At 52.4% G+C, this 24,561-nt stretch overlaps 3 protein-coding genes across 7 annotated transcripts in view; all 3 read right to left on the bottom strand.

Moving 5' to 3' along the window:
- Positions 1 to 781: 781 nt before the first annotated feature.
- FGF8 (fibroblast growth factor 8) lies at positions 782 to 7,080 on the bottom strand. 4 transcript variants are annotated; one of them, XM_033185024.1, is made up of 6 exons: positions 6,841 to 7,080; positions 6,712 to 6,748; positions 6,102 to 6,188; positions 5,704 to 5,884; positions 2,125 to 2,231; positions 782 to 1,286 (listed from the first exon to the last, which is right to left on the bottom strand). In XM_033185024.1, the coding sequence occupies exons 1-6, from the start codon at positions 6,870 to 6,872 to the stop codon at positions 996 to 998; spliced, it is 735 nt and encodes a 244-aa protein (XP_033040915.1). In that variant the 5' UTR covers positions 6,873 to 7,080; the 3' UTR covers positions 782 to 995. The 4 variants fall into 4 exon arrangements, with proteins under 4 accessions (XP_033040915.1, XP_033040928.1, XP_033040920.1 ...); XM_033185029.1 differs by having other exon boundaries at positions 787 to 1,286; positions 5,704 to 5,851; XM_033185037.1 differs by lacking the exon at positions 6,102 to 6,188.
- A 5,189-nt stretch (positions 7,081 to 12,269) lies between these two features.
- NPM3 (nucleophosmin/nucleoplasmin 3) lies at positions 12,270 to 14,441 on the bottom strand. The gene is made up of 6 exons (XM_033184998.1): positions 14,210 to 14,441; positions 13,778 to 13,863; positions 13,417 to 13,536; positions 13,203 to 13,296; positions 12,673 to 12,797; positions 12,270 to 12,578 (listed from the first exon to the last, which is right to left on the bottom strand). The coding sequence occupies exons 1-5, from the start codon at positions 14,403 to 14,405 to the stop codon at positions 12,682 to 12,684; spliced, it is 612 nt and encodes a 203-aa protein (XP_033040889.1). The 5' UTR covers positions 14,406 to 14,441; the 3' UTR covers positions 12,270 to 12,578; positions 12,673 to 12,681.
- Positions 12,270 to 24,561, bottom strand: part of OGA (O-GlcNAcase) — a 40,173-nt gene continuing 27,881 nt past the window's right edge. The window contains exons 12-21 of one of the 2 annotated variants that reach the window (XM_033184870.1): positions 24,011 to 24,115; positions 22,477 to 22,562; positions 22,018 to 22,210; positions 18,622 to 18,781; positions 14,210 to 17,521; positions 13,778 to 13,863; positions 13,417 to 13,536; positions 13,203 to 13,296; positions 12,673 to 12,797; positions 12,270 to 12,578 (exon numbers count right to left, since the gene is read on the bottom strand). In XM_033184870.1, coding sequence (XP_033040761.1) covers positions 17,385 to 17,521; positions 18,622 to 18,781; positions 22,018 to 22,210; positions 22,477 to 22,562; positions 24,011 to 24,115 — 681 coding nt within the window. In that variant the 3' untranslated portion in view covers positions 12,270 to 12,578; positions 12,673 to 12,797; positions 13,203 to 13,296; ... (1 more) ...; positions 13,778 to 13,863; positions 14,210 to 17,384. The remainder of the gene's footprint in view (positions 12,579 to 12,672; positions 12,798 to 13,202; positions 13,297 to 13,416; positions 13,537 to 13,777; positions 13,864 to 14,209; positions 17,522 to 18,621; positions 18,782 to 22,017; positions 22,211 to 22,476; positions 22,563 to 24,010; positions 24,116 to 24,561) is intronic. The other variant, XM_033184879.1, reaches the window with a different exon arrangement.

Here is a 24,561-nt window from a genome sequence, read left to right as displayed (position 1 = left end):
TTCTCTGCTTCTATCCTTTCAGGAAAACCCCTCAAGTGACAGTGATGGGGATGGTTGACAGGCAGGGGTCCTTAGGCTGGAGCGAGGCTGCGGTCAGAGCTGGTGCCTGGTCATTTGTGTCTCCCAGCTGCCCACCAGCTGGGGCAAGGTTGGGGGAAGGGGCTGACCTGGGCAGGAATCAGTCTCCAGCACACATTTTTAATATGCAAGTTAAATAACTAGTTCAATCTTTTTTTTTTTTTTTTTTTTTTTTGAGATGGAGTCTTGCTCTGTCGCCCAGGCTGGAGCGCAGTGGCTGGATCTCAGTTCACCGCAAGCGCCTCCTGTTGGGTTCATGCCATTCTCCTGCCTCAGCCTCTCGAGTAGCTGGGACTACAGGCGCCGCCACCTCGCCCGGCTAGTTTTTTGTATTTTTTAGTAGAGACGGGGTTTCACCGCGTTAGGCAGGATGGTCTGGATCTCCTGACCTCGTGATCCGCCCGTCTCGGCCTCCCAAAGTGCTGGGATTACAGGCTTGAGCCACCGCGCCCGGCCCTGATACCCACTTCTAAGAGGACTGGCCTGTGTCACAGTCCTTTCCTCCCTGCCCCACCTGGGGGTGCAGTGGAATCCCTGGCTGCCCGGCCAGTGGGCCCTGCAGGTACTGGGGCCTCAGCAGCACAGACTAGAGAAAGCCCCCCACCCCCACAGACCCCCAGCCGGAATCCCAGTCTAGGCCACTAATGGGGCTTTCTGAGAGTTAAGAAGACAGACACCACAGCCAAGTGGAATACAAAAATAGAGCCTCTCTTTTGTTAAAAAACAAACAAACAAAACAAAACAAAACAAAAAAACAGCAAAAACCCAACAGCAAACAGTATCAACAACCGGAACCCAGGGCTCCCCCAGCACCTCCCCAGCCTGCAGCAGCGCAGAGGTCATCTTGCTTGAGTTTTGGGCGCCCTACAGGATGAGCCTCTCTGTGGTCCGGCGTTGTGGGGAGGGCCAGGTAGCACCTATCGGGGCTCAGGGGCCCAAGTCCTCTGGCTGCCGCGCAGGCTGCGCGTGAAGGGCGGGTAGTTGAGGAACTCGAAGCGCAGGCTCTGCTCGGTGGTGTGGTGGCCCCGGGGCAGCCGCTTCATGAAGTGGACCTCGCGCTGGTGCTGCCGCGTCTTGGAGCCCTTGCGGGGCCGGCCCTTGCGAGTGAAGGCCATGTACCATCCCTCGTACTTGGCATTCTGCAGCGCTGTGTAGTTATTCTCCAACACAATCTCTGTGAAGACGCAGTCCTTGCCTTTGCCGTTGCTCTGCAGGTAGGGGGGCCAGACACCATGTTACAGAGCCCCCTCCAGCAGAGGCAGAGGGCGAGCGGCCCCAGACAGCAGGTGGGCACCCCAGCAGATGGCGAGGTGGGCAGGAGCCGCAGCCCCACCCCCTGCCTGGGCACCCGTTCTCTAATCCCTCACAACCCGCAGCCCACCCGGCAACTTCCTGTCCTCCCAGGCAGCAGTGACACATGGTTGTCTACGGAGGGGCTGGGCCCCAATGCAAAGAGGCAGAGAGAGGGGCCCAGAGCCTGCCTGCTCTGGCCTCCTGCCCACCAGTCTGGCCACCCATCTCCCCACCTGCCCCTCTTACCCCCTCAGGACTTCGGCTCCCTGGCCCCAGGGCAGCCACCCTATGGGGGAGGGGAGGCCTGGGAGGAGACACTGAGACCCCAGCCCCAGAAGCCTAGGAAGCGGGGAGCTTGAGGCTGGAGAGGAGCCGTGACTAATGGAACCATTGCAGAGCTCGGCCGAGGGGCTGGGCCTGCGGCTTACTGAACATTCCAAATGCTGGTACCATGTAATTGGACATAATAGCAAAGCAATTTGGCGATTTGTTAAAAAGATATATGGAATTTACCAACCCCCCCAGCCCCTTCCCTAGCCTTCATTCTTCCTCCTTTGCCTTTTATAGTTTTCATCTCTCAAACAGCTTCCTTCTCCCTCACCCCTGCACCCAATCATGAGGTAACCCCAAGACGGCCCTGTGGCCCTCTGCCTACCTTGTTAGGATCAGAGCACAGGACTATCCTGGAGGAGTCCAGCCAGCCCAAGCCACTCCCCAGGTCCTGCAGACCCCGCCTGCCTGCTGGAGCCTCACCTTGGCGATCAGCTTCCCCTTCTTGTTCATGCAGATGTAGAGGCCCGTCTCGGCTCCTCGGACTCGAACTCTGCTTCCAAAGGTGTCCGTCTCCACGATGAGCTTTGCTGTCAGAGAAGGTAGGAGGATGGTTATTGGCATATCCCTGACCCCAGCTGGCCCACACACTTGTCACAGCCCAGCAGCAACTGCTCCAAAGACCAGGAACCCAAAACATGGACTCCAGCTCCAGCCCAGCAGCTAACATGCTGTATAACCCAGAGAAAGGGCAAGGTGCTTTTCTGGACCTCAGGCCCCACCCCTGGGTTTAAAGAGGGCAGAGGACTGGATTATGGTTTTCAAACTGGGTTCTCAAGAGAGGTCTTGGGAACATCAAATTGAAAAGGCTGAAGTGCCATTCCTTCCACCCTCTTTTTAAATCTCTTAGACTGGCCGGGCGCGGTGGCTCAAGCCTGTAATCCCAGCACTTTGGGAGGCCGAGACAGGCGGATCACAAGGTCAGGAGATCGAGACCATCCTGGCTAACACGGTGAAACCCCGTCTCTACCAAAAAGTACAAAAAACTAGCCGGGCGAGGTGGTGGGCGCCTGTAGTCCCAGCTACTCGGGAGGCTGAGGCAGGAGAATGGCGTGAACCCGGGAGGTGGAGCTTGCAGTGATCTGAGATCCGCCACTGCACTCCAGCTTGGGCGACAGAGCGAGACTCTGTCTCAAAAAAAAAAAAAAAAAAATCTCTTAGACTGAGGCTCTAAGTAAAATTTAATTGAATCAGAGTTCCATGGCTAATCAAAAGATCTCCGAGGATCCTTCCAACTCTGAATATCATGTGCACGTGCCTCACAGGTCATTACAAACATTTGGGTGCAGTGGTGACCTCCAGTCCCAAGGCCAAAGATGAAAGCATTGTCTCCTGTTTCTGCCCCTTTGGGTTCTAACTCACAGCTTTCGCCACCCCCAACATCACCAGGCTCTGCTCTGCTGAGAAGGCGCTAGGGATGGGGACAGCTCTCCCTAAACACATAGCCCAGAGCAGGCTGCTTTCCCAGAACCTCAGACACCTGCCATGAGGATCCTGCCTCTTCCCTGTGGTTTCTCAGTCACCAGGGTCCCCAGCCCCAGTGTCTAGAAATCAACTCAATCGCCTTTTCTCTTTCAGCCTTATCACAGCTGGGCTTCTCAGCCCAGTGACCAAATACCTTCTGTGGGTGAGGAGGAGTGAGAATTGTGCCCGCTGGCCTCTTAGTCTGGAGGCCAGGAGGCAGGGCTGAATTCTATGCCTCCTTCCCCACTATCCTCCCCTTAGACAGCCAACTTGCCACAGAAGCCTATCCCGTTCACCTCTCTATGCAATCCTCTCTTATAGGCTGTCCCCAAGAAAGTAGTGAGGCTGACTTCACTGTTTGGGAAGGGACAGAAGGTGCTGGCTCTCCTGCCCTCCCTGCCACAGAGCCCAGCCTCTCCCCTCCTTGACAAAGCCAGTTCTTGGACTTAGCCTGCATTGACACATGGCACCTCCTCTGTCCCTGAAACCCATGGCAGGGGTTGGGGGCACTGAGGTCAGGAAGTCAGTCATCACTGCTCAGCCTGTAACATCCCCCTCTTCACACAGGTGCAGTGCTGGGACCCAGTGGCCAAGCCCCCAGTTTGGCCCCAAGTCAGCAGGGAAATGCAGCTGTCACCTCCCTGCCCACCCACCTCCTCCTGGACCTAGCCAGTCTGCTCATCCCTTTCCTGCTCTGCCTTCCACAGCAAGAGGCAGCTGTTTTGAAGGGCCAGGAAGGATGCTGACTGGATGCGTGAGAGGATGCCACTCTGCGGACTCTGGCCAGATGCAGCAGGCAGGGATGAAGTAGGTGCCTCTGCATCTTCCTGGGGCCCGTAAAGAAGCCATTGAGACCTCTCTGCTATTCTCCCCAGACTCCTCCAGTCCTGGCTGAATATCCTGAGCCTCTGTTCTTAGGCCCCCAGCTCCTATCCTGCTGTGGGGCAGGGACTAGGGAAGGTGGGAAACCTCTTAGATGGCCAAGGAGAGAAGTGGGCATCAGACTTCCTCTGATGTCTGAAGATGAATTCCCCCACATCAGCTTGGCTTCTGCTTTCTCCCCAAAATCCAAGGATGCTGGGCCATTTGCTCTGATAGAGCAAACTCTGGAAGAGCCAGGCATTCGTCTCCTCTCCTTAGAAGCTGAGAAGGGCAGCAAGCAGCCAATTTGGAGGGACAAAGGGACGGTAGGCCTGCTCTGCCAGCCCAGCAGGGGGGCTCGGCCACCAGGCAGGCTGCCCCCACCCCCACCCCAGAGAGCCCCCTCTCTCCCAGGTCGGTTGAATCTGCTCAGATCTGGAGAGCTGGGGCCTGGAGAGCTGGGGCCGCAGTTTACGGCAGCTCTCCCGACCGGGCTTTTGGAAAGCTTAACATTTTCAAACCTATTCTTCCACCCCAGTGACAGATTTATCCCAGGAAAATTATGTCTCCTCCTCCAGCTTTGAAGGGAAGTCAGCTACGTCGATGCAGAAAAAATGCAGCGAGACATACTCGATCCCCCAAACTGGCTCAAGAAGAGGAGAAAGTATTCAGGAAATGTTAAAAAAGGTGAAAGTAAGAAGAGTTTTAATCGCTCTGCCAGACGCGGGGGTCTCTCCAGAGATTCAGAGAGAACAATCTTGAACCTCTTTTTTAACATTTACAGACTTGCAACTCCTTTCAAACTTCACATCTGAAAAAAAGCTCGTTCTTTTTCTGTTTTATATCATTCTTCATTTTTCTTCTTAGCTCTTAAAATGCCTCACCTTTTTATTACATTTTAATAGAGTCTTCCCCTTTCCTTTCATGCTTGTTTAACGTGGTCATTATTTAAAGGTTTTTAAACTCACAATAATCGCTCTCTAAAAACACCACCAGCCGCCCAGAGGGTTTGCTTTTCTCTTGGTACATCCAGGACTCTGGAAATTGGCCCCGTTTCAAGGCAGGAATATTGAATGTTTTAGAAATCAATCAGTCCTCAGCCTCTCTGCCGGCAGTAGCTCTCGGTACTGGCCACCCCACCGGGAGCCGGGAGCCCTGCCCCAGCCGCCTGGGTCCCCCAGGGAGTGAAGCAGGGAAAGCCCCCTTCCAAGCCCAGTTTCCACCTGTAATTGACCCTTCTGATCAAAGTATTTAAAGGTTCCCAGCAAACCCCTTTTCCAACTGGGAGAGTTGAGGGGATTTCTCTCCCTTCTCTTTCCCATTCTCCTTTTGTGGGCCCTGGCGACATATCCTCTTCCAAGCGCTTCCCTTAAACGTAGGCCCCCTCCCCCGAACCCCCTGCCTCCACCTGCAGCTGGGGAGGAGTGTATGAAGTGGGGAGGTGTAAGGGAGATTCCTAGATTCATTCATTTGCTGGGCAGGGAAGGGGGCACCTGTGGCCAAGGATTCCCCAAAGTCCCTTCCCTAGCCCTCTCTTCCCCAGCTGACCCTCAAGACACCTTTCTGCCTTAACTCCTTCCCTTCTGAGCTGGGGACCCTGCAGGCCCCCTGTCAGTGCAGTTGGGACTGGCGGTGCAGGCGCCGCGCGTCCCACAAGCTACCTTCAGCGCGCCTTACCGAAGGGGTCGCCGTCCTCTGCCATGGCGTTGATGCGCTTGTTGGCCAGGACCTGCACGTGCTTCCCGCTGGTGCGGCTGTAGAGCTGGTAGGTCCGGATGAGGCGGCGGCTGAGCTGATCCGTCACCAGGCTCTGCTCCCTCACATGCTGTGTAAAATTAGGTGAGGACTGAACAGTTACCTTTAGGAAATTGAAAAATACACAATACGCCATTATAATGCTACTCCGCCCAGGGGCCCGAGTGGCCCCATCACCCTGTGTCCCCCTCACTGCCCCAAGCCACCAGCAGGTGCTGGGGGTTCCCCCAACATGCCAGCCCAGGCCACCATCCCCCACCCAGGCAAATCGGGCAGACCCAGCCCAGGATAAACGAGCCCCGGGGAAAAGCTGGACCCACCTGTTGGGAGACACCCTGGGGCTCCCGGCCAGCCCGGAACAGGGAAGCGAGCTCCCTGCCCAGCGCAGGGCCCCCGCCCGGGCCTTCCTAGAGGAGCAGGGCGCTTTTAAGTAGGGAGGCAGCGCTCCCCGACCCCTGACATTTATAAAGACAAATTTACGGAGCAAATGTTGAGAGTGCAGGGGACCTGGGCACCCGATCGTTGGACCAGACCAGCCACAAGCCTCCCCCAAGGGGCGTGGAGAGGATCTCTGCTGTAGTCACCCGGCTTCCCCTGGCATCGAACATCCATCTCCTGGCCCCGGCTGCCCCCTTCCTCGGCGGCTGAGTGTTCCCTGTGCCCCCAGCCGGCGAGGATACATGGGGGACAGTGCTGGGCTCCGAGACCTTCGCTTCTATCCTGGCAACTCACTCGCTGTGTGACCTCTGGAGGGGTGCTACCTCTCTGTGCCTCAGCTTCCTCCTCGGGGTGGCTCGGGGCTGGGTTTCTAAAGTGCCCTCAGCCCTCCGGCACCGGCCGCAGAGTCAGTCCCAGTGCCCCCGACCGGCGCTGCCCACCCAGGTCTCCCGCCGGCCCACCCAGCCCCCTCCTCCGCGCACCCCTCCTCACCTGGGCTTGGAGGCAGAGGACCAGCAAGTGCAACAGCCTGTGGGAGACAAAAGCGGGCGGGAGAGAGAGGCGCGGGTGAGGCGAGGGGCGCGGCGGGCGGGCGGCGGGGCAGGGCGGCGCGGTACTCACAGGCAGCTCAGCGCGGAGCGGGGGCTGCCCATGGCGCGCGGCCCCGGGGCACCGAAAGCCCGGCGGGTCACGCAGTCCCGTGGGCGGCCGCGGGGGGACGCGCGGAGCAGGGCGCGGGCGGAGAGGATGCGGGTGCGCGAGGCTGGCGGCGACCACGACGCGGCTCCGCGGGTCCCGTGGAATGTCGTGCTCGCCGAGCCGCACCGAGTCGCTGTGCGCCGCTGCCGGAGCCGGTGGCCGCTGGCTGCTCCGGTGCCGGAGCGGGCGGGAGGGTCACGGGCTGGCGGGGTGGGTGGGGAGGTGGGAGGGCGGGGAGGGGTGGGGGCGGGGGGCGCCGCACCGGGCGCGAGGGGGGAGCGCGGGGCAGGCGGCGGGAGCCCGCAGCCCCCGGCTGGGAACTGGGGCCTGGATGCAGCCCGGGGCGGGGGCGGGGCGGCCGGGGCGGGGCGGCCGACGGGTCCGGGATTGGGGGTCTAGGCTAGGGGAGGGGTCTGGGGACCCGCGGGAGGGGCGGGGGCGGCCGGTCTGGGCGCCTCCCCCTATCCCCAGCCTGTGCCCTCGCTCGGTCTCCCGGCCCAGGCGCGCGGGGATGGGGGCGCCTGGGGCTGCGGGCTCTGCGGGCCGGGAGACCCCGGGCCAGGGCTTCCCTGACCGCCCGGCGCACCCCAGTTCGGCGCGGCCGGGTCTCCGCCTCGGGGCCCAGCAGCTCCTGCCGCGGGCTACGTAGCAGTCTCTGAGCCACCTACTGTGTGTCCCGCCGGGACTGCCCCCTGGGAGCGGCCGCTAACCGTGCCGCGAATGGCTGCGCACCTGGCCCTAGCGCAGTGCGTGCCGGTGCCACTTGGACCCCACTCCCCTGTTTCTGACGCGTGTCCTGTCCTGTTGGTCTCTCCAGTCTCGTTCAGTCTCCCAAGGAGGCCCTGGGAACCAGAAATGAATGCCTCCCCCTCCCCCGCATTATCACCATCACCCCTTCCCCAGTGCCCCTCGCCACACACACACACTAGCCTGAAGCTTGAGGAGCACCCCGAACCACCTGTGTGGAAGAGAGAGTCTGGAGGTCCCTGGCAGGACCCACTGTCCCCCTACCCCAGCAGGCAGCCGGGGCAAAAATAACTGTTCTCAGTAGCTTTTCCTGGGGGAAGGGACTTCCATCCAGGCCACCCAGCCCTTTCCCCCTCAAAGCCCCATTTGTTTTTCATTTCACAGATATTTACACACCTACTGCATTCTAGGCAGGGGCTGGTCAGCTGGGCCTGGGGCATAGGAGAAGGTAGGCACTTGTCTAAGCCTTTCCTAGCCCCTCACCTTGTGGCTTCCCCCCTGAGATTTCAGGAAACCCTGAGCCCTCACGCTGCTTCTGTGGGAGCAGCCTGGGTGGGCAGAGATGACCTGGGACAGGTGCCCTGTGAGGAGCAGGTGATGCCCTAACAGGCTGCTGCCTTCGCCCACAACTTCCCTTCCCCACTGACCCTCCATTCCCCTAGGGGTAGGGCTGGAGGGTTTCCTGTGGTCCCAGGAAGCCATTAGGCCAAAATTAGCAGCAGCCCTAGTCCAGCCTCACAGCCAGGCCCTGCCTCCCTCCCTCCTCTGTGTCCCACCTTTCCCTGTGCCCCATCTTTCCAACTACCAGCCATAAATGCAAACACTGAGCAATGGAGAGACAGGAAAACAGAGGGTGCGTTCCAAGATTTTATCCCTCTTCAGAGAAGTAGACTTCCAGAGCACACCTGCCATCTTCCTCCAGGAGTCTGCTCACCGGACTCTTGCCCACACAGACCTTGTGGCAAGGACCATGTCTTAAGAGCTCAGAAATCACAGTTCAAGGCACAAAGCTGGGCAGAGCTGTTCTGCAGTTAAGAGTTCATTGAATGAAAGAATGAATGATGGGGAAAGTGGCTGAGTCTTTAGACATCAGCCTATTTGCAACTTCCCCAGGAAGACCTGCCTTCACCTCCTCCCAACAGATTATCACCAGCACCACCACCAGTAAGTGAGCACTTGTATCTGCTACAGGCTTGGCAGGCACTGTCTCCTCTAAAGCCCATGGGGAGGTGGGCCCATCAGGCAGAGACAAGTCAGGTGGACACAAGTGGCCACAGCCCAGGCCAGCCCTTGCCTTCCCTGTGCTCTGTGTAAGGCCTGAGTCACAATTTGTTGAGTGGGTCTCTTTCCCTCTCTGCACTGCTTCAAGTGGGCAAGGGTGATGTCTGTTTGCTTGTGGTCTTACCCTCATCCCTGTACATAGTAGGTCCTCAGGCTGTTTAGTTGTGTATATTGATGAACAAATGATTGAATGGAGAGATGGGGACAGGGGACAGGCACTTCCTGTAAGAAACGGGCTTTCTCCCACCATGGACTCTCTGAACCTCAGTGAGATGAGCAGAGCAGGGAGTAGGCCCCGGGCAGGGGTGAGGATGATCCACCCATCCAACAGTGTTTGCATGGTCCTGGGGTCACAGCCAGAGTAACTCTGGGTATCTGCCCCTCCCTGGAACGGGGGTAGGGGCAGAGCCCCTGGCTGAGACCAGCATTCAGCTCCCACTGTGGAACCCCCAGAAGATTCTGAGGGCCCTGGGCTGACCCTCAATGGTCTTCAGCTACCCTTCTTCCTCTGCCCCAGAGAAAGAAGATGGGCGTACTGGGATCTGAAGGGTCGGAGGTCAAGTTTCAGTCCTGTCCCAGCCTCTGCCAGGGAGCCTATACTGGACCAGGATTCCTTTACATTTGGATTTGGGGACCCTCCTGAGAAGTGGACCCTCACCTAGTTCGTTGAAATTCTCATCTCCCCAAAAGTCTCTTTTTCTGGGGGAGAGAAGCAGATGGGGGCACCCCATGAGCAAGCACCTGGCTCTGCCCCGGCACACCCCATGACTGACAGATGCAAATATCCCGCCGGGCCCCCGCAGGCCGCTCCCTCCCTCCCTGGCTCACCCGCCTCCCGGCCAGCTCCCTCCCTTCTTTATCTTATCAAAGCCGGGTAATTACAATTGCTATTTTGTTTCCTCAAATCTGCAATCAGAGCTCCCTGGCCCAGATGAGGGAGCGCCTGTCAACGTGATCGCTGAGTGACAGCCCAGCCACCTTTCCCGGCCGCCCTCACACTCCGCAAACACACACACACGCACAGACACAAACTCCCTCACCTGCAAACACAAACACACACTCCTCGCCAACACACGGCCCGTCTCCGCAGACACGCCCTCGCCGGCACCCAGACACACTCCTTCAGCCTATTTCCAAACGCACCCCTCGATCCCAGCCCAGCCCCCGGCCCCTCCAATCCACACCCGCCGGAGACCGCAGCTTGCTCCGACGCGCGCTTCCTGCGCCGGGCGTTCAAAGCGCCGCGGACTCACTGCCGACCGTTCAAATGCAAATCGCCAAGACTACGTTAAGCACTTCGGCCGCGGTCTGGGAGTCGTCTCCCTCGGCCCCCAAATAGGAGACTGCCCTTCCTCCAGCAGTCGGCAAACCCCGGCGTTTGCCTTCATCCCCCAGGGCTATGAGGTCACAGTGAGCCGGCAGCGCTCCTACTGTGCGCTGAAGGGCAGAGAAGAGGGCTCGAGGAGAGGCGGGGGGTGGAGAGAGGAATAAACCATGCCCAGCTGTGTCCGCGGGGCGCCCCAACCGGCCAAGATACTCCTGGGCCGAGAGGCTGATGTGGATTGGGCCCCCACTGCGGGCAGGAGCGTGCTCGGCGCCGGCCCGCTCCCACCGGGAGACCGACCTGGAAAACCGGGGAGGAATGCACGGAGCGATCAGTGCCATCGCGGGGGGTGGGTGGGGTAAATATTGGGGCGGCGCCGCGCAGGGTGTAGATGGGTCAGCTAGGGAGGCCTCCCCGGAGAGAGGACTCTGCGAGGCACTCAGCCAGTCTCCCGCTCCTCCTGCCACGCACGTGCCGAGGCCTTTGGAGGCTGGGGCCAAAAGGAGGAAGGAAGGGAAAGAGGAGTGAGGGCCGCAGCCCGACTCCCCCGCTCCAACTCGAGTCGTTCGAATGAATGAATGAACGTATGCACGCATGCAAGCAAGCCTCAATGGCATTCCCCCGCCTTCTGCCCAAGATTCGGCCGCCCAGAGCACTGGCGGGACTCAGAGGCCCCGGCCCCACGGCGCCCGCCCGGAGCCTCTAGAGGCGGTGGGAGCGGTAAGACCACCAGCGGCTTCAACCTCGCCCGCCAGAGGGCGCCAGCCCGGCCTTCCCTCTGCCTGCCGACCGCGCCCGGCAGCGAGACCCATGGTTCCCAGCCAGGCCGCCCCTCCGCTGGGCTCCCCAGGGAAGCATTTTTAAAAGAGTCCTCCTGGAGCGGAGAAAGGTGCCTGCGACCCAGATCACCGCAACACAGACGGGCGTCATCTCCCTTTGTCCTCAACTTGAGGAAGAGGGAGGTTGGAAATTGGACCCCTAGTTCCTCACCACGGGCTCAGGGAGAACCTCCTTCACTAGGGATGCGCTGAAGAGCGTGCGGTAGGTACTGAAGACGCAAGGTCTTCAAAGCTGACCTCACCTGCCCCAGAACTACCAGCCCATGATATCCCGGAGCCCCTCCCCCTTGCCCAGAGGCTGTGGGTGGGAGTTGGCCGGATCCCCATCAGGCCCTGTTCTCTGTCTATCCTCAGCCTTTCTGGCCCCAGGCTGTCTCGGGAGGCAATGTTTTGTTTGTTTGTTTGTTTGTGGGCATTGACAATCCTCCCCCCCCACCTACACAGCTGCTGAACTGCTGACCCCAGAGCTGGTCACACACACTCATCCTCAAACCAGGTGTGTCCCTTCTTCCTGGCACAAAGACAGCCAAGTGCCAGAACTACCTGATTCCAGGCACCAGAGACCCCCAGACCCCAAGGGGTGTGGGGGACAAGAACCCCTTAGTCCAGGAGGCCAGTTCCCAGGGGCCCTTTTCTGCCCCCATATGCCAGGCCACCCGGATTCTGGTTTCCCTGTCACCCAATCTGGCTAGTCCCCTCCATCTGGCCCCCGGAGTCAGGTTTCTGTAAGGTCCCAGCCCTGCTCAAGAGACGGCCTGCAAGGCTCAAAGGAGGAGCGAAGCCTGGTCCCGCCCTGCCCTCACAGGCCCTCTCTGGGCCGGAGCCCCTCATGGGGCTAGGGACACACATTCCTCAGGCTGCCCAAGCCCGCTTATCTGCCCCCTGCCCATCAGCCTGAGTGCTGACAGAGGCCCAGACCCCTTGTTTGGATGCTGATAACCTCCTGCGATGGCCCTCCCCCACCTGCAGAGACTGAGAACGGGCTGAGTGTTGGGAGGTCCTCTTCCAGCAAGGCAACTGGGGCCCAGGGTCGTGAGGGTAGAAGATCCCAGAGTTCTCCACCCTCCCCCAGGCCCAGGGCCACCCTGGGTGCTGCCACAGTGCCACCTGGCGGTCCCTAGGGAAACATCACCCAGCACAGGAAGAAGCCACACAGGAGCTGCAAAAACCCCACACCACTTTATTTCAACCTTTATCCAAAAATGTAAAAACTATTAAAAATGTGTAGTTCTGAGCTTCAGGCACTAACTTCTAATCCTCACAGACAGGTGGGAAGAGAGACCCCAAGAATGGTGCAAGATCAGAAAACCAGGGCTGTGTGGAGCACAGGCCCTCTCCTAGCACCAAAGACCCAAGTCCCTCCCACCCAAACCCCACCCAAGCTCTCCTCTTCAAGGAAGAAACATTTACAATTCTTGAAACTTCTCGGGGAACAGGGTTCATGGCGGTGCATGGCGCATGGAGCTGACCTGAAAAGAGGAAACAAGGAATCAGCACCTAGGCCCTCAACTACTTCTCCCGCCCCTTCCCAGAGCCTGCTGGGCACTTCTCCCTGCAACTCACCAACGAGGGCTAGGGCCTGCCCCCCTGCTTTTTGGCAGGAAGGATGGGGCACAGCTCAGCTTCTTCCTCGTCACTGTCTTCTTGTTCCTCGCTCTCCTCCTCGGAAACATCATTGCTCATCGTAACTGGTGGACACACAAGCAGTAGAAGGATGGGATGTGAAGACCAGACACTTTCACACCGCATGCCATTTCTTCATGCCCTGTGGTTCTAGGCTTGCAGGGACCCTGACCTCCCAGTGCTTATGGGCTAGGTGGGAAGAACCTCAGACCCTGAACTGGGTCACAAAGAGCCAAAGGAGTCTTCATCACTAGAGCTGGAGAAGCTGGGCCATGTTCCATGGAGGAGGTAGGCTTGAGTAGACGGAAAGGAGAGGGCATGTCATGCACAGGGCACAGCGTGAAGGGCACGCAGACCTGTACAAGACTGCACTGGGAGATGAAGGTGGGATGGGGCAGGAGTGCGGAGTAGGGGAAGCCTGATGGGAGAGTCTACTGGAAGCAAAGGAGAGAGTCCTTTCCTCTTCTCACCAATCTGGTGCCGCCCAGTGATCCGCACAGGGCCAGAGCCCGACTTCAGGCGGAAGGTTACAGGTGGTTGGAGCTGGAACTCGTCCAAACTGAGCTGGGAGGAAGACAAGGATGAAGGCCTGGCCCACTCCTAGCCCACCCCACACTGTAATGAGTACTGACGTCCTCAACCCCCTCACCACCACCACCACCAGGGCAGAGCTGGGGAACTCACCATGGGTTGGCAGGACAGCTTGAGGTTGGCCACAGGGACTGCGATCTCCTGATGGTCATGGTTCCGGGCCACAACTTCTACCACATTACACTCGTCTTTGGCTCCCTCGGTGAGGCAGAGCTGGGAAGGGTACACAAGGCCTCAGGGTCTCCTCAAGCGAGGGCTGACACCACAAGTAAAGGCATCTACCCTGGCACCTGCCCAGCTTCCGAGGTCCCGGTTCCCCTGGCCAGGGGGGCCGCCCATGCCGGGGGGTTAGGCTGAGGAGGTGTCTCCAAGTAAAGGGGGTCCGGGGGTTGGGTAGAGACTTATATTGCTTGCCTGGGCTTATTCATTAAAACCCCACTCCCCCGCCCCTCACCATGGTTAGTGCCAGCACGTGCTCCGCATCATCCTCTTCCTCTACCTTAAAGGTGAAGGAGCGGGTGTGGCCGGAGAGCTCACAGCCTGGGAGAAATAACAGTGAGTATGCCTGAGCGTGTGTACTGGGCTGGGGGTGGGGGATGTCACCAACCCGCCGTCACGTGTAACCTTGGGCGGACGAGCCATTTACATGTCCACCTCCTTCTCTTCTCTCAGAACACCTGGGGCGCTCGACCGTGGGCCCCGCCCAACACATCTGGGGCAGGGATCTCGCCGCCCCCTTCGGCTGTGCGTGTGAGGCCTCCTCTCCTCCAGGAACAGCAAAGCAGCCCTCCGCCCACACCCACGCCGTGAAACCCTCCGCATTCCGCCTCTCATCCCTACCTCTTACCGCCCCAGTACCACCCTCAGCCTCTCCCTTCCCCAGTACCGAAGAAAAAACTGTCCATAGTGACCGGGGCTGGGACCCGCAGGCCCCCGACACCCCCGGCCCGCGTTCGGCTCTCCTGACTCAAAAACGCCAAGGCAGCTGCAGTGCCGGCGGCCATGCTGCAAGGGCCTTCTCCAAACTCCGCCCCCGACACGCACAAAGCCGGGGACCCTCGGCCAGTTCTGGCCCCGCCCATTAAAGGAGACGCTCAGTCCTGAAAGAGAAAAGGCACCGAGACCCCGCAGCCCTAACCGGAGCCCGCAGCTACTGCTCGTATTGTATCAAGACCGAAGAGAAAGGAAGTAAACATCACAGAAGAACGGATTTGGGATTTATGTTAACATCCTTGCTCATTTCCACGACTATGGGGGTGTCCACTTCCCCAAGCTCCTCGCTCTGTGTCGGAGGAGTGTCTCCCACTCTTCCAACTCAGGGTAAGCTTTCGTCACGGGAGGTATAGATATAAAAATGTTAACCCTTCTTACTCCTCCTCCCAGCAAAGGTGGGGTTCAGGGCAGTGCTTTTCTGCCACAGCAAAGGAAATGCACTCAGATTGTCTTTGCCTCAAGAGAGCCGAGGAGCCTAAAGACTTTCAGTTCAGGCATTTCCATCCCAACACGTCTGTCCTCTCGGCTAAGCCTCTCCTAGATACTCTTCCTGCTGTAATGACCCCGCAACTTGTTATGCCTTCACTGAGCCTTAGCTGCTGGCACTTGCTAGCAGAGGACTAGCTGGTTCATGTGTGTTCTGTTCTTGGCCGACCCACGCTTTTTGAGCTTTTAATTCCAAATCAGCCAGGAGTATCTTTGCGCCCTGGATTATTTTGTCAGTTTCCGCTACTCGCGCCATCTTTCGCCTTTTAAGAATCAGACAAACTGTGTGCTTTTTCCTAATAGATGGCAAAGACTCAAACTAGAGGCCCTATTTCACACCCAGGTTGTAACTGTGGCAAGAGGGTGGGGTGGCTTGACTTAAGAACCAGTCTACTTTTTTTTTTTTTTAGCTCTTGCCCTAAGGAAAATCTGGAAGTGATGGAGGTAGGAGGGCTGCCTTCAAGATCCAACCTCTAACTTGGAACAGCTGTGGAGAGGGGGGCATACTGCTTGTAGGTGAGGCATGAAAGAGGAGAAAAGGTAGGGGGCAGACAGGAAATAGATTCACACAATACAACACGACAAGCATTCACTTCAAGTTTTATTTTGCCTCTTGCATGGTCTTTTACAGTTCGTTTTCTACAGGAACTGAGCTCTGATCTAAACAATCAATAAAAATGTCATTCCAACCTTAATATTCATAACCAGGAAATAGCATAGTACTTCATGATCCTAGAGTGAAGAAAGCAAAGCCCAGGACATCTGTTTCAGTTACCTGTGACCAGACCAGCCAACATGATTACTAAAAGCCAAGATAAAACCAAAAGTAAACTTACTAAAAAACCCTGATTCCATGAGGTTAACTCTGAAATCCTCCAGACAAAATGCTAGAATTGTCCACTACTGTTAAAGACGAGAAAACTGAGGAAAATTCAGCTGTCTTACTATCTAGTAGGGGTCTTCCCTTCATCTCAAGCCCTCAAAAATGCAAACTTGGTTCCAGCTTTACAACATATCATATCCTTCTATCAGTAAAAAGGTTTCTAACCTTAAAACCTTCTCTCCTTTCTTCTCACCTACTTAGTGCATACTCAAAGGCCTTGGTTGAAAGTCACTAGGTACCACTAGGTACAATGCTTTAGGGCTCTGTCAAAAGCCCACACTGGTGGAGTTCTATGAAAGAAACTGAAGTTTCTTTCTCTTTACCCCTCTCCCCTCACTCAGCTCGAAGTTAAACAGCTGATACAAAACTGCAGAGAAGCAAGATAACAAAATACTATTATGAATCCATGGAGAAATCAGCCAGCCATGATGAAAAAATGATTCCTGCAGAGATTATCTGCCAGCTTCATGCTCAGAACCCTTAGAAACACCGAATCTAAATTAAAATACATGAAGCTTTCACAATCTGGTTAAAGGAAAAAGGTAACTGTAAATAACTGGTTCAAGTGTGCTCATTCTTTCTTTCAGAAATTAGATACAAACATGCAAGAATTAAAGACTGATTTAATAAAAATCAGTAGTAACAGGTCTTGAGATTAAAAAACAACTGACCTGAGGGCAAATGGGACCAATCAGTTCCCGAACCCTACCTGACAAATGTCAAATCCAACATTTCACATGCTGACCTAATATTGAGGTTAATTTCCAGAAGTAACTGCACCTTGCAACAGATTAAGTCCTACAAAATTAGGCTCTCGTACCCCAAATGGTCATGGCCTAGGCCTAGGTGGGAGGCACTTTAAAAATAAAACTTCAAAAAGAACAAAAACAACCCCAAACCCAAAGACAAAAGAGAATCCACTTTTCACTGGTTTACATTATTCAAAGTGCCATTCTGAACCAACACCCTTTCACTTTTAGAGGAAAAAAATTTACAAAAACAGTAAACACAAAGGATAGTCAGGTTACAGCTAGTTTATATACAAAGAAATTTACAAGTTTGTCAATTGTAGGCTTTTGCCACAAACAAATGCACATTTGTCCCTACAAAGTACAACATGCCTAAACCAAGTCATTACAGGAGACAACTGGCCACGGCTTTACAAAAAGCAGAATAACTGCCCCAAATTGAAATTATTTATTCAGCTTAAACTAATGCCACAACCATCCCACTTGGAATCACTCCACCCTGACACTTCTGAAACCCACTAAATCTTTTTCATCTCTGCCATGTCCCCAAGACTGAGACATTTCACTCAATAAACCAAGGAAGATGACAGATGTTATTTTGATTACCCTCAGGTGAGAAATGCAACCACACTGGATGCAGAAAATAGTGCTGACTACATTTATTGAAGACTCTCTCCCTGTATAAGCCCATGTAAAAGGTCTCAGCACCTAACACAAGACTCAAAAAGGAAGCCCACATCTCTTTCATACAGGATTTGCTGCAATACTATATTCTTCCAACCAGTGAGTAGTCTGAAAGTGTGATGGGTGAGTTTTACATAGTTGTCTTTGTTTCGAATCCAATTGGCTGATCTGTTGCCACTCCAGAGGCTGAACTGTATGAAGACCTCAACTACTACCCACAAGGTGCAGTTAAGAGACTTTTGGACAGTTCACAGTGCCTACAAATGTCACAGGCTCCGACCAAGTATAACCACATCCTTTGGAAATCCTTCCATTTTTGCAATTTCAAAACAGCCTAACTTGCTGTAAAATTCCAGAATTCTTTTATCATCTGGTCTCACTTCACAGAAAGCTCCCCGGGAGCCTAGAAATAAAACAAATATTCAAAACATAAATAAGTCACTTAATTAGTATAATTATGGATATAAAACTATAATCTTTGATATAGTTAATATAAACAGGGCTTGTCAATGCCAGCACCTACATTTCACACAATTAAAAAAATTCATATTCAAAAAATTCAATAATGAGTGGCCACTGCACCCGGCTTTTTTTTTTTCTTTCTTTCCAAGACAGAGTCTTGCTCTGCTGGAGTGCAGTGGCGCAATCTTGGCTCACTGCAACCTCCGCCTCCCGGGTTCAAGCAATTCTCCTGCCTCAGCCTCCCAAATAGCTGGGATTACAGGTGCCTGCCACCACTCTTAGTAGAGACAGGGTTTCACCATGTTGGCCAGGCTAGTCTCAATCTCTTGACCTTGTGATCCGCCCACCTCGGCCTCCCAAAGTGCTGAGAATACAGGCGTGAGCCACCGTACCCAGCTCAATTTTTATTTTTTCAATCAGGCAGAGATGGGGTCTCAAGCTACATTGCCCAGGCTAATCTCAAACTCCTGGACTCAAGTGATCCTCCCACTTCAGCCTCCAGAAGTGCTAGGATTACAAGCATGAGCCGGCAAGCCCAACCAGCATTTCTCAATTATTATTTTTATTTTTTATTTTTGAGATGGAGTCTGCTCTGCTGCCCAGGCTGGAGTGCAGTGGTGTGATCTCAGCTCACTGCAAGCTCCACCTCCCGGGTTCACATCACTCTCCTGCCTCAGCCTCCCAAGTAGCTGGGACCACAGGCACCCGCTACCACACCTGGCTAATTTTTTCTATTTTTAGTAAGAGACGGGGTTTCACCGTGTTAACCAAGATGGTCTCGATCTCCTGACCTTGTGATCCACCCACCTCGACCTCCCAAAGTGCTGGGGTTTACAGGCGTGAGCCACTGCGCCCGGCCAACATTTCACAATTATTAATACACATGCAATTCTTCACCACTTATTAATTCAGAAACCAAATCATAAAAGGTGGGAAAAGCAGTATAAATTTACAATTCACTTCTTTCCTTTTATATCCAAAAAGATATAGTTCTTTCCCTATCTTGCCCAAATACCACCAACTCCACAAATATGTACTCACCATTAGCCTTCAGTGAAGACAGGAGGCAAGCCATCATGCTTTTGGCCACACTTGGGTCAGTTACTTTTTTGTGAATGTCCATCTTTATCAGAGAAGGGAAATTAGCAAGGAAAGTTTCTGGCAATACTTCCTGTTCTTCATGGAAACTCAACATTATTTTCTGGAAAAATTAGAATCTCTTGACTTTCACAATAGTTACGCATTAGATATCTAACTCAACTACAGAACTTACCAACAAGAAAGCAGTATTTAATAACTCTTCCAGTCACTATCTAAGTTATCTCACACAGGATTATCCTGTAATTCTAGCTGACGCGTTTTCACTTTCTTTTTTTGAGACAGGATCTTCTTGTTGCCCAGGCTGGAGAGAGGCAGGCATTCTTTCTCGTGTGCACAAGCGCGCACTCTCTTTTTCCCTATTTATATTGTCAGGGCTGGTCTCGAATTCCTGGGCTCAAGTGATCCTTCTAGCTCGGCCTCCTGAAGTGCTAGAATTACAGGTGTGTGTTGCCACTGTGCCTGGCCGTTTTCATTTTTAAAAAGTTTGGGCCGGAGATCGAGACCATGCTAGCTTAACACAGTGAAACTCCGTCTCTACTTAAAAAACTACAAAAAATTAGCCGGGCGTGTTGGCGGGTGCCTGTAGTCCCAGCTACTCGGGAGGCTCAGGCAGAATGGCGTGAACCCGGGAGGCGGAGCCTGCAGTGAGTCAAGATTGCGCCATTGCACTCCAGCCTAGGCTACAGAGCGAGATGCCCTCTCAAAAAAAAAAAAAAAAGAAAAAGAAAAAAAAAGTTTGGGCCGGGACTGGTGGTTCATGCCTGTAATCCTAGCACTTTGGGAGGCTAAGGCAGGCAGACTGCCTGAGCTCAGGAGTTTGTGACCAGCCTGGGCAACAAAATAAAACCCTGTACTAAAACACAAAAAATTAGCCAGGCATGGCGGTGGGCGCTTGTAGTCCCATCAACTTGGGAAGCTGAGGAAGGAGAACTGCTTGAACCTCGGAGGCAGAGGTTGCAGTAGGCTGAGATCCCGCCACTGCACTCCAGCCTGGGCGGGGAAAAAAAAAGAAAAAAGAAAAAAAAAGTGTTTGGCCAGGCGTGGTGGCTCACTCAAGCCTGTAATCCCAGAACTTTGGGAGGCCGAGAATCACGTCAGGAGTTCGAGACCAGCCTGGCCAACGTCGTGAAACCCCGTCTCTAGTAAAAATACAAAAATTGGCTAGGCCTAGTGGTAATTCCAGCTACTGGGGAGGCTGAGGCAGGAAATCGCTTGAACCTGTGAGGCGGAGGTTGCAGTGAGCCGAGACTGCACCACTGTGCTCCAGCCCAGGTGACAGACTCTGTCTCAAAAAAAAAAAAAGTGTCTAAATGCTATGTGGTATTGGATCCTAGAACAGGAAAAGGACATTAGCAGAAAAACTGGTGAATAAAGTTTGGTGTCTGATTAATAATAATGTACCCATGATGGTTACTTAAGAGTTCACAAATACAGAAAATGGATAAGGAGTATATAGAAACTCAGTTTTAACTCGGCAACTTTTCTGTAAATCTAAAATCATTTAAAATACATAAAATATTTTAAGTTAACGTATTCCTTACATAAAAATGTGTAAATTTTATGTTATTTATATTTTACCACAAATTTTAAAAAGTTCTTATGCTGAAAAGTGTCAGATGTGGAACACCAATACATCAGCATTTCAATCACCAGCATAGTGTCAATGTAATCCCAAGTAAGCGAGGAAACACCAAACCAGCCTTTTGTTACACAGCCATGTGACTAAGGGCAGAAGGTAAAATATAGAAATAAACTATGAAGAAAATGAGGCCCGGCGCAGTGGCTCACACCTATAATTCCAGCACTTTGGGAGGCTGAGGAGGGCAGATCACCTGAGGTTGGGAGTTCAAGACCAGCCTGACCAACATGGAGAAACCCTGTCTCTATTAAAAATATAAAATTATCCGGGCGTGAGGCAGGAGAATTGCTTGAACCCGGGAGGTGGAGGTTGCGGTGAGCCAAGATTGGTTCACTGCACTCCAGCCTGGGCAACAAGAATGAGACTCTGTCTCAAAAAAAAAAAGGGCTATGAATACTTTGGTGTGGTGAAGAGGGGTAGAGAATTTTAGAAAAGGAGAAGAGAAAGAACATGGAAGAAAAAAGTATCACAAGTAGGCGTCCAAATATCTTATTTACTGTGCATAAAAACTATCCTCAAGAAGGAACTATCTAAAAAATGCATACACTGGCCAGGCACAGTGGCTCACGCTTGTAATCCTAGCACTTTAGGAGGCTGAGGCAGGCAGAATGCTTGAGCTCATTCAGGAGTTTTGAGACCAGCCTGGGCAACATGGCGAAACCCCATCTCTGCCAAAAAAAATTAGCTGATGCTTGGTGGCTTGAACCTGTAGTCCCAGCTTACTTGCAGGGCTGATGCAAGAGGATAACTTGAGCCTGGGAGGTCAAGGCTGCAGTGAGCCATGTTTGTGCTATTGCATTCCTGGATGACAAGGTGAGACACTGTCTCAAAACAACAACAACATATACTGATGTATAAACCAAAATCATCATATAATGTATTGGCCAACATGGGGCACACAACTTTTTTGGAGATGAAAAATGTATTTAAGTTGGGACAGGACAGACTAAGAAGTGCTCCTATCACAAACTAGACTCTCAAGAGAAGCTCGCTCTTATTTTTAAATCACAATGTAGAATGCATTACTCAGACGGCAAGTCATTAACCTTCTGACAACCAACCAGATTTAAATTACTTAAATTGTCCTGAGTACTCAACAAAACCACCATAGTATCTTTTGTTTTTTTGAAATGGGAATTTCGCTCTGCTGCCTAGGCTGGAGTGCAGTGGCGCAATCTCGTTTCACTGCAACCTCCGCCTCCTGGGTTCAAGCAATTCTCCTGCCTCAGCCTCCTGAGTAGCTGGGATTACAGGCGCCTGCCACCATGCCCAGCTAATAGTTTTTATATTTTTAGTAGAGAAGGAGTTTCACCGCGTTGGCCAGGCTGGTCTTGAACTCCTGACTTCAGGTGATACACCTGCCTTGGCCTCCCAAAGTGCTGGGATTACAGGCACGAGTCACCGCGCCTGGCCAACACCATAGTATCTTTAAAACAAAGAGGAAAAAAGTGTTGTCTTTACTGTGTTTTCACCTGAGGAAATATTACAACAGTACTCCCAAATAAAAAATTGTCCCAATATTGGGGAAACAGTGAAAAATGTCATAAGAATAAGCCATAAGAATTCTTTCTGCAAGAAAATTAACTTACAAAAGCACTAAGATTTTATGATGTATCTACGTACTTTTCCATTTTAGTAAGTACTTTAATAAAAAAAAAAAACCGTTACCATAGTATAATTCTTAACCTGTGTATTACCTCAGCCTCAGAGAGTTCCTTGTCACCATTTGGCTTGGTATACTTCTCCTGCATGAAGGGGATCCAGGAAATTTTACATTTTTTAATAAAGGGGGTCACATCTACAGTGCCCAAGGCGTAACCACATATGCCATCTTCATCTTCTAGGACAAAGCAGTAATCCAGGCTCAGGGAAAGCAGCCCTCCTACTAACCTGCTCAGAAGGAAAGAGGCCACAGTAAACTTAAGTTGCTAATATAAAATTCAGACTTCAGTGACGTAAGACCCACTGTACTTGAATGAACTTACGGAAGCTACATTTAGTGTAAGAAGGAACTGGAAATGCACACACATTCAGATTTTACTAAAGCCAAAGTCGGATTTAAAATAAATGAATACATTTCCAGTCATCACCTCCCCTCAATCTGATAAGCCTGGCTATAAAAGGTCTATTCCCAAATCCAAATACTCATCACATACTTGTCTCCAATAAGATCAGGCTGACTTTGAAAGGGTAAACCCACTCCATCGTCATACATTTCTCTGCAAATCTTGTACACGGATGCCTGAAAATATAATCTAGTTAAGCAACACATCAAGAAAAATGGTAGCAGAATCTAACAATATAACTCACAAGTCAGTCTGAGAAGGGAGTAACAAAATGGCCTATCAGAAATACCACCTCTTCTTTGTAAAATAAAGATTTATTCATTGAGTCAGATTTGTAAAACCAGCAAAAAAAACAGCAAGATTTTAGGAATACTGAGAATTGGCTTTTACAGAGGATGGTTTTTGTTTTTGTTCTTTGAGACAGAGTCTTGCTATCACCAGGCTGGAGTGCAGTGGCGCAATCTGGGCTCACTGCAGCCTCTGCCTCCTGGGTTCAAGCAATTCTCTTGCCTCAGGCTCCCGAGTAGCTGGGATTACAGGTGCATATCACTACACCCAGTTAATTTTTATATTTTTAGTAGAGACGGGGTTTCACCATGTTGGTCAGGATGGTCTTGATCTCCTGACCTTGTGATCCGCCTGCCTCGGCCTCCCAAAGGTGTGAGCCACCGCCCCCAGCCTACAGAGGATGACTTTTGATAGTCAGTTGTGTTCAAAGGCCAGCAAACCTTGAGGTATAGTCTCTTGACTTTCTATACATTAGGGATACTTCTAAAATGTTTAAACCTGTTACTGTATTTTTTTATTTTTGTGTCGCCCAGGCTGCACTTGCGCGATCTCAGCTCACTACAACCTCCACCTCCTGGGTTCAAGTGATTCTCCTGCCTCAGCCTCCCAATCAGCTGGGATTACAGGCAAGTGCCACCATACCCATCTAATTTTTTTTTGAGACAGTGTCTCGCTCTGTTGCCTAGGCTGGAGTGCAATGGCACGATCTCGGCTCACTGCAACCTCTGCCTCTAGGGCTCAAGGGATTCTCCAGACTCAGCCTCCAGAGTAGCTGAGATTACAGGCACACCCAACTAATTTTTTTTATTTTTAATAGAGACAGGGTTTCACCACGTTGGCCAGGCCAGTCTTGAACTCCTGACCTCAGATAATTTGACCGCCTCGGCCTCCCAAAGTGCTGGGATTACAGAGGTGAGCCACTGCGCCTGGCCCTGTTACTGTCTTTAAACAGTCTTGCTTTTTTTCTTTAGGTGATTGTCAACAGCCTGTAGGTACTTCACAATTGAAAATTACAGAACACCAATATATTAGAGAAAATCAGTCAAGGACAACACATCATTTAGATACGTTAACTATTTTGTAACTCCAACTCTGAATACAATTGCTGACTTTTTTCAAGAGAGAAATTATAAATAACTTGGCACAAGATGTTAGAAGTCTAAACTCCTTAGATTCTCCCTTAAATTTCTCAAGATACGTTGAATGTTTTAATGAACTTTCTCCATCTAAAGTTTGCAGTTTTAATACAGAAGGATTCTTTTAACCAGTGAGTTCAAAGAAGTTTTAAGTGTGCACCATACCCATACACCAAGTTGGTAGGTAGAGAGACAATTACCTCATCTTTAGGAAAATAAGGTCTGATAGTATAAACTTTGGAGGTAGGAGTCAGTGGAGGTGGCTGAAAAAAGAGATCATTTGCCCCATCAATTGGCAGCAAACGCTGTGGGAAGAAAAAAAAGGAGATGGATTAGTGTTGGGAAGGTATCCATTTCTTTAAATGGGTGTGCACTGCAGATTACCAACTTATATTAACTGGCTACTGCAGGCAGACCTAAAGAAGAGGGGTGTACTATGCTTTACTAATAGATATACCTCTTTGCTGGGGGAGGGGAGTGCTTCTGAATAGAAATTACCCACTCTGAGTTACAGCTTTAGTGGCATATTAATGGGGATTTAATTTACAGTAAAAACAAAAACAAAAACAAAAACAAACCTATTCCAATTATGACAAATCTATTTTTTTAAACCTATCTTAGATAGACCATCTCTCTAAGATAAGATGGCAGAACAGAATGTCAGGAGGAGAGGTTTGGTCTGAAGAGGGTTATCTGTCCAGGAGACGCTTTATCCCCAAAGCAATGCGCTTCAGTTTGCTGTGCGCAGCAG

The sequence above is a fragment of the Trachypithecus francoisi genome, unplaced genomic scaffold (genome assembly GCF_009764315.1).
Source record: "Trachypithecus francoisi isolate TF-2019V2 unplaced genomic scaffold, Tfra_2.0 Contig01579, whole genome shotgun sequence".
NCBI classification, from domain to species: domain Eukaryota; kingdom Metazoa; phylum Chordata; class Mammalia; order Primates; family Cercopithecidae; genus Trachypithecus; species Trachypithecus francoisi.
This window is presented reverse-complemented; position numbering and strand designations above follow the sequence as displayed.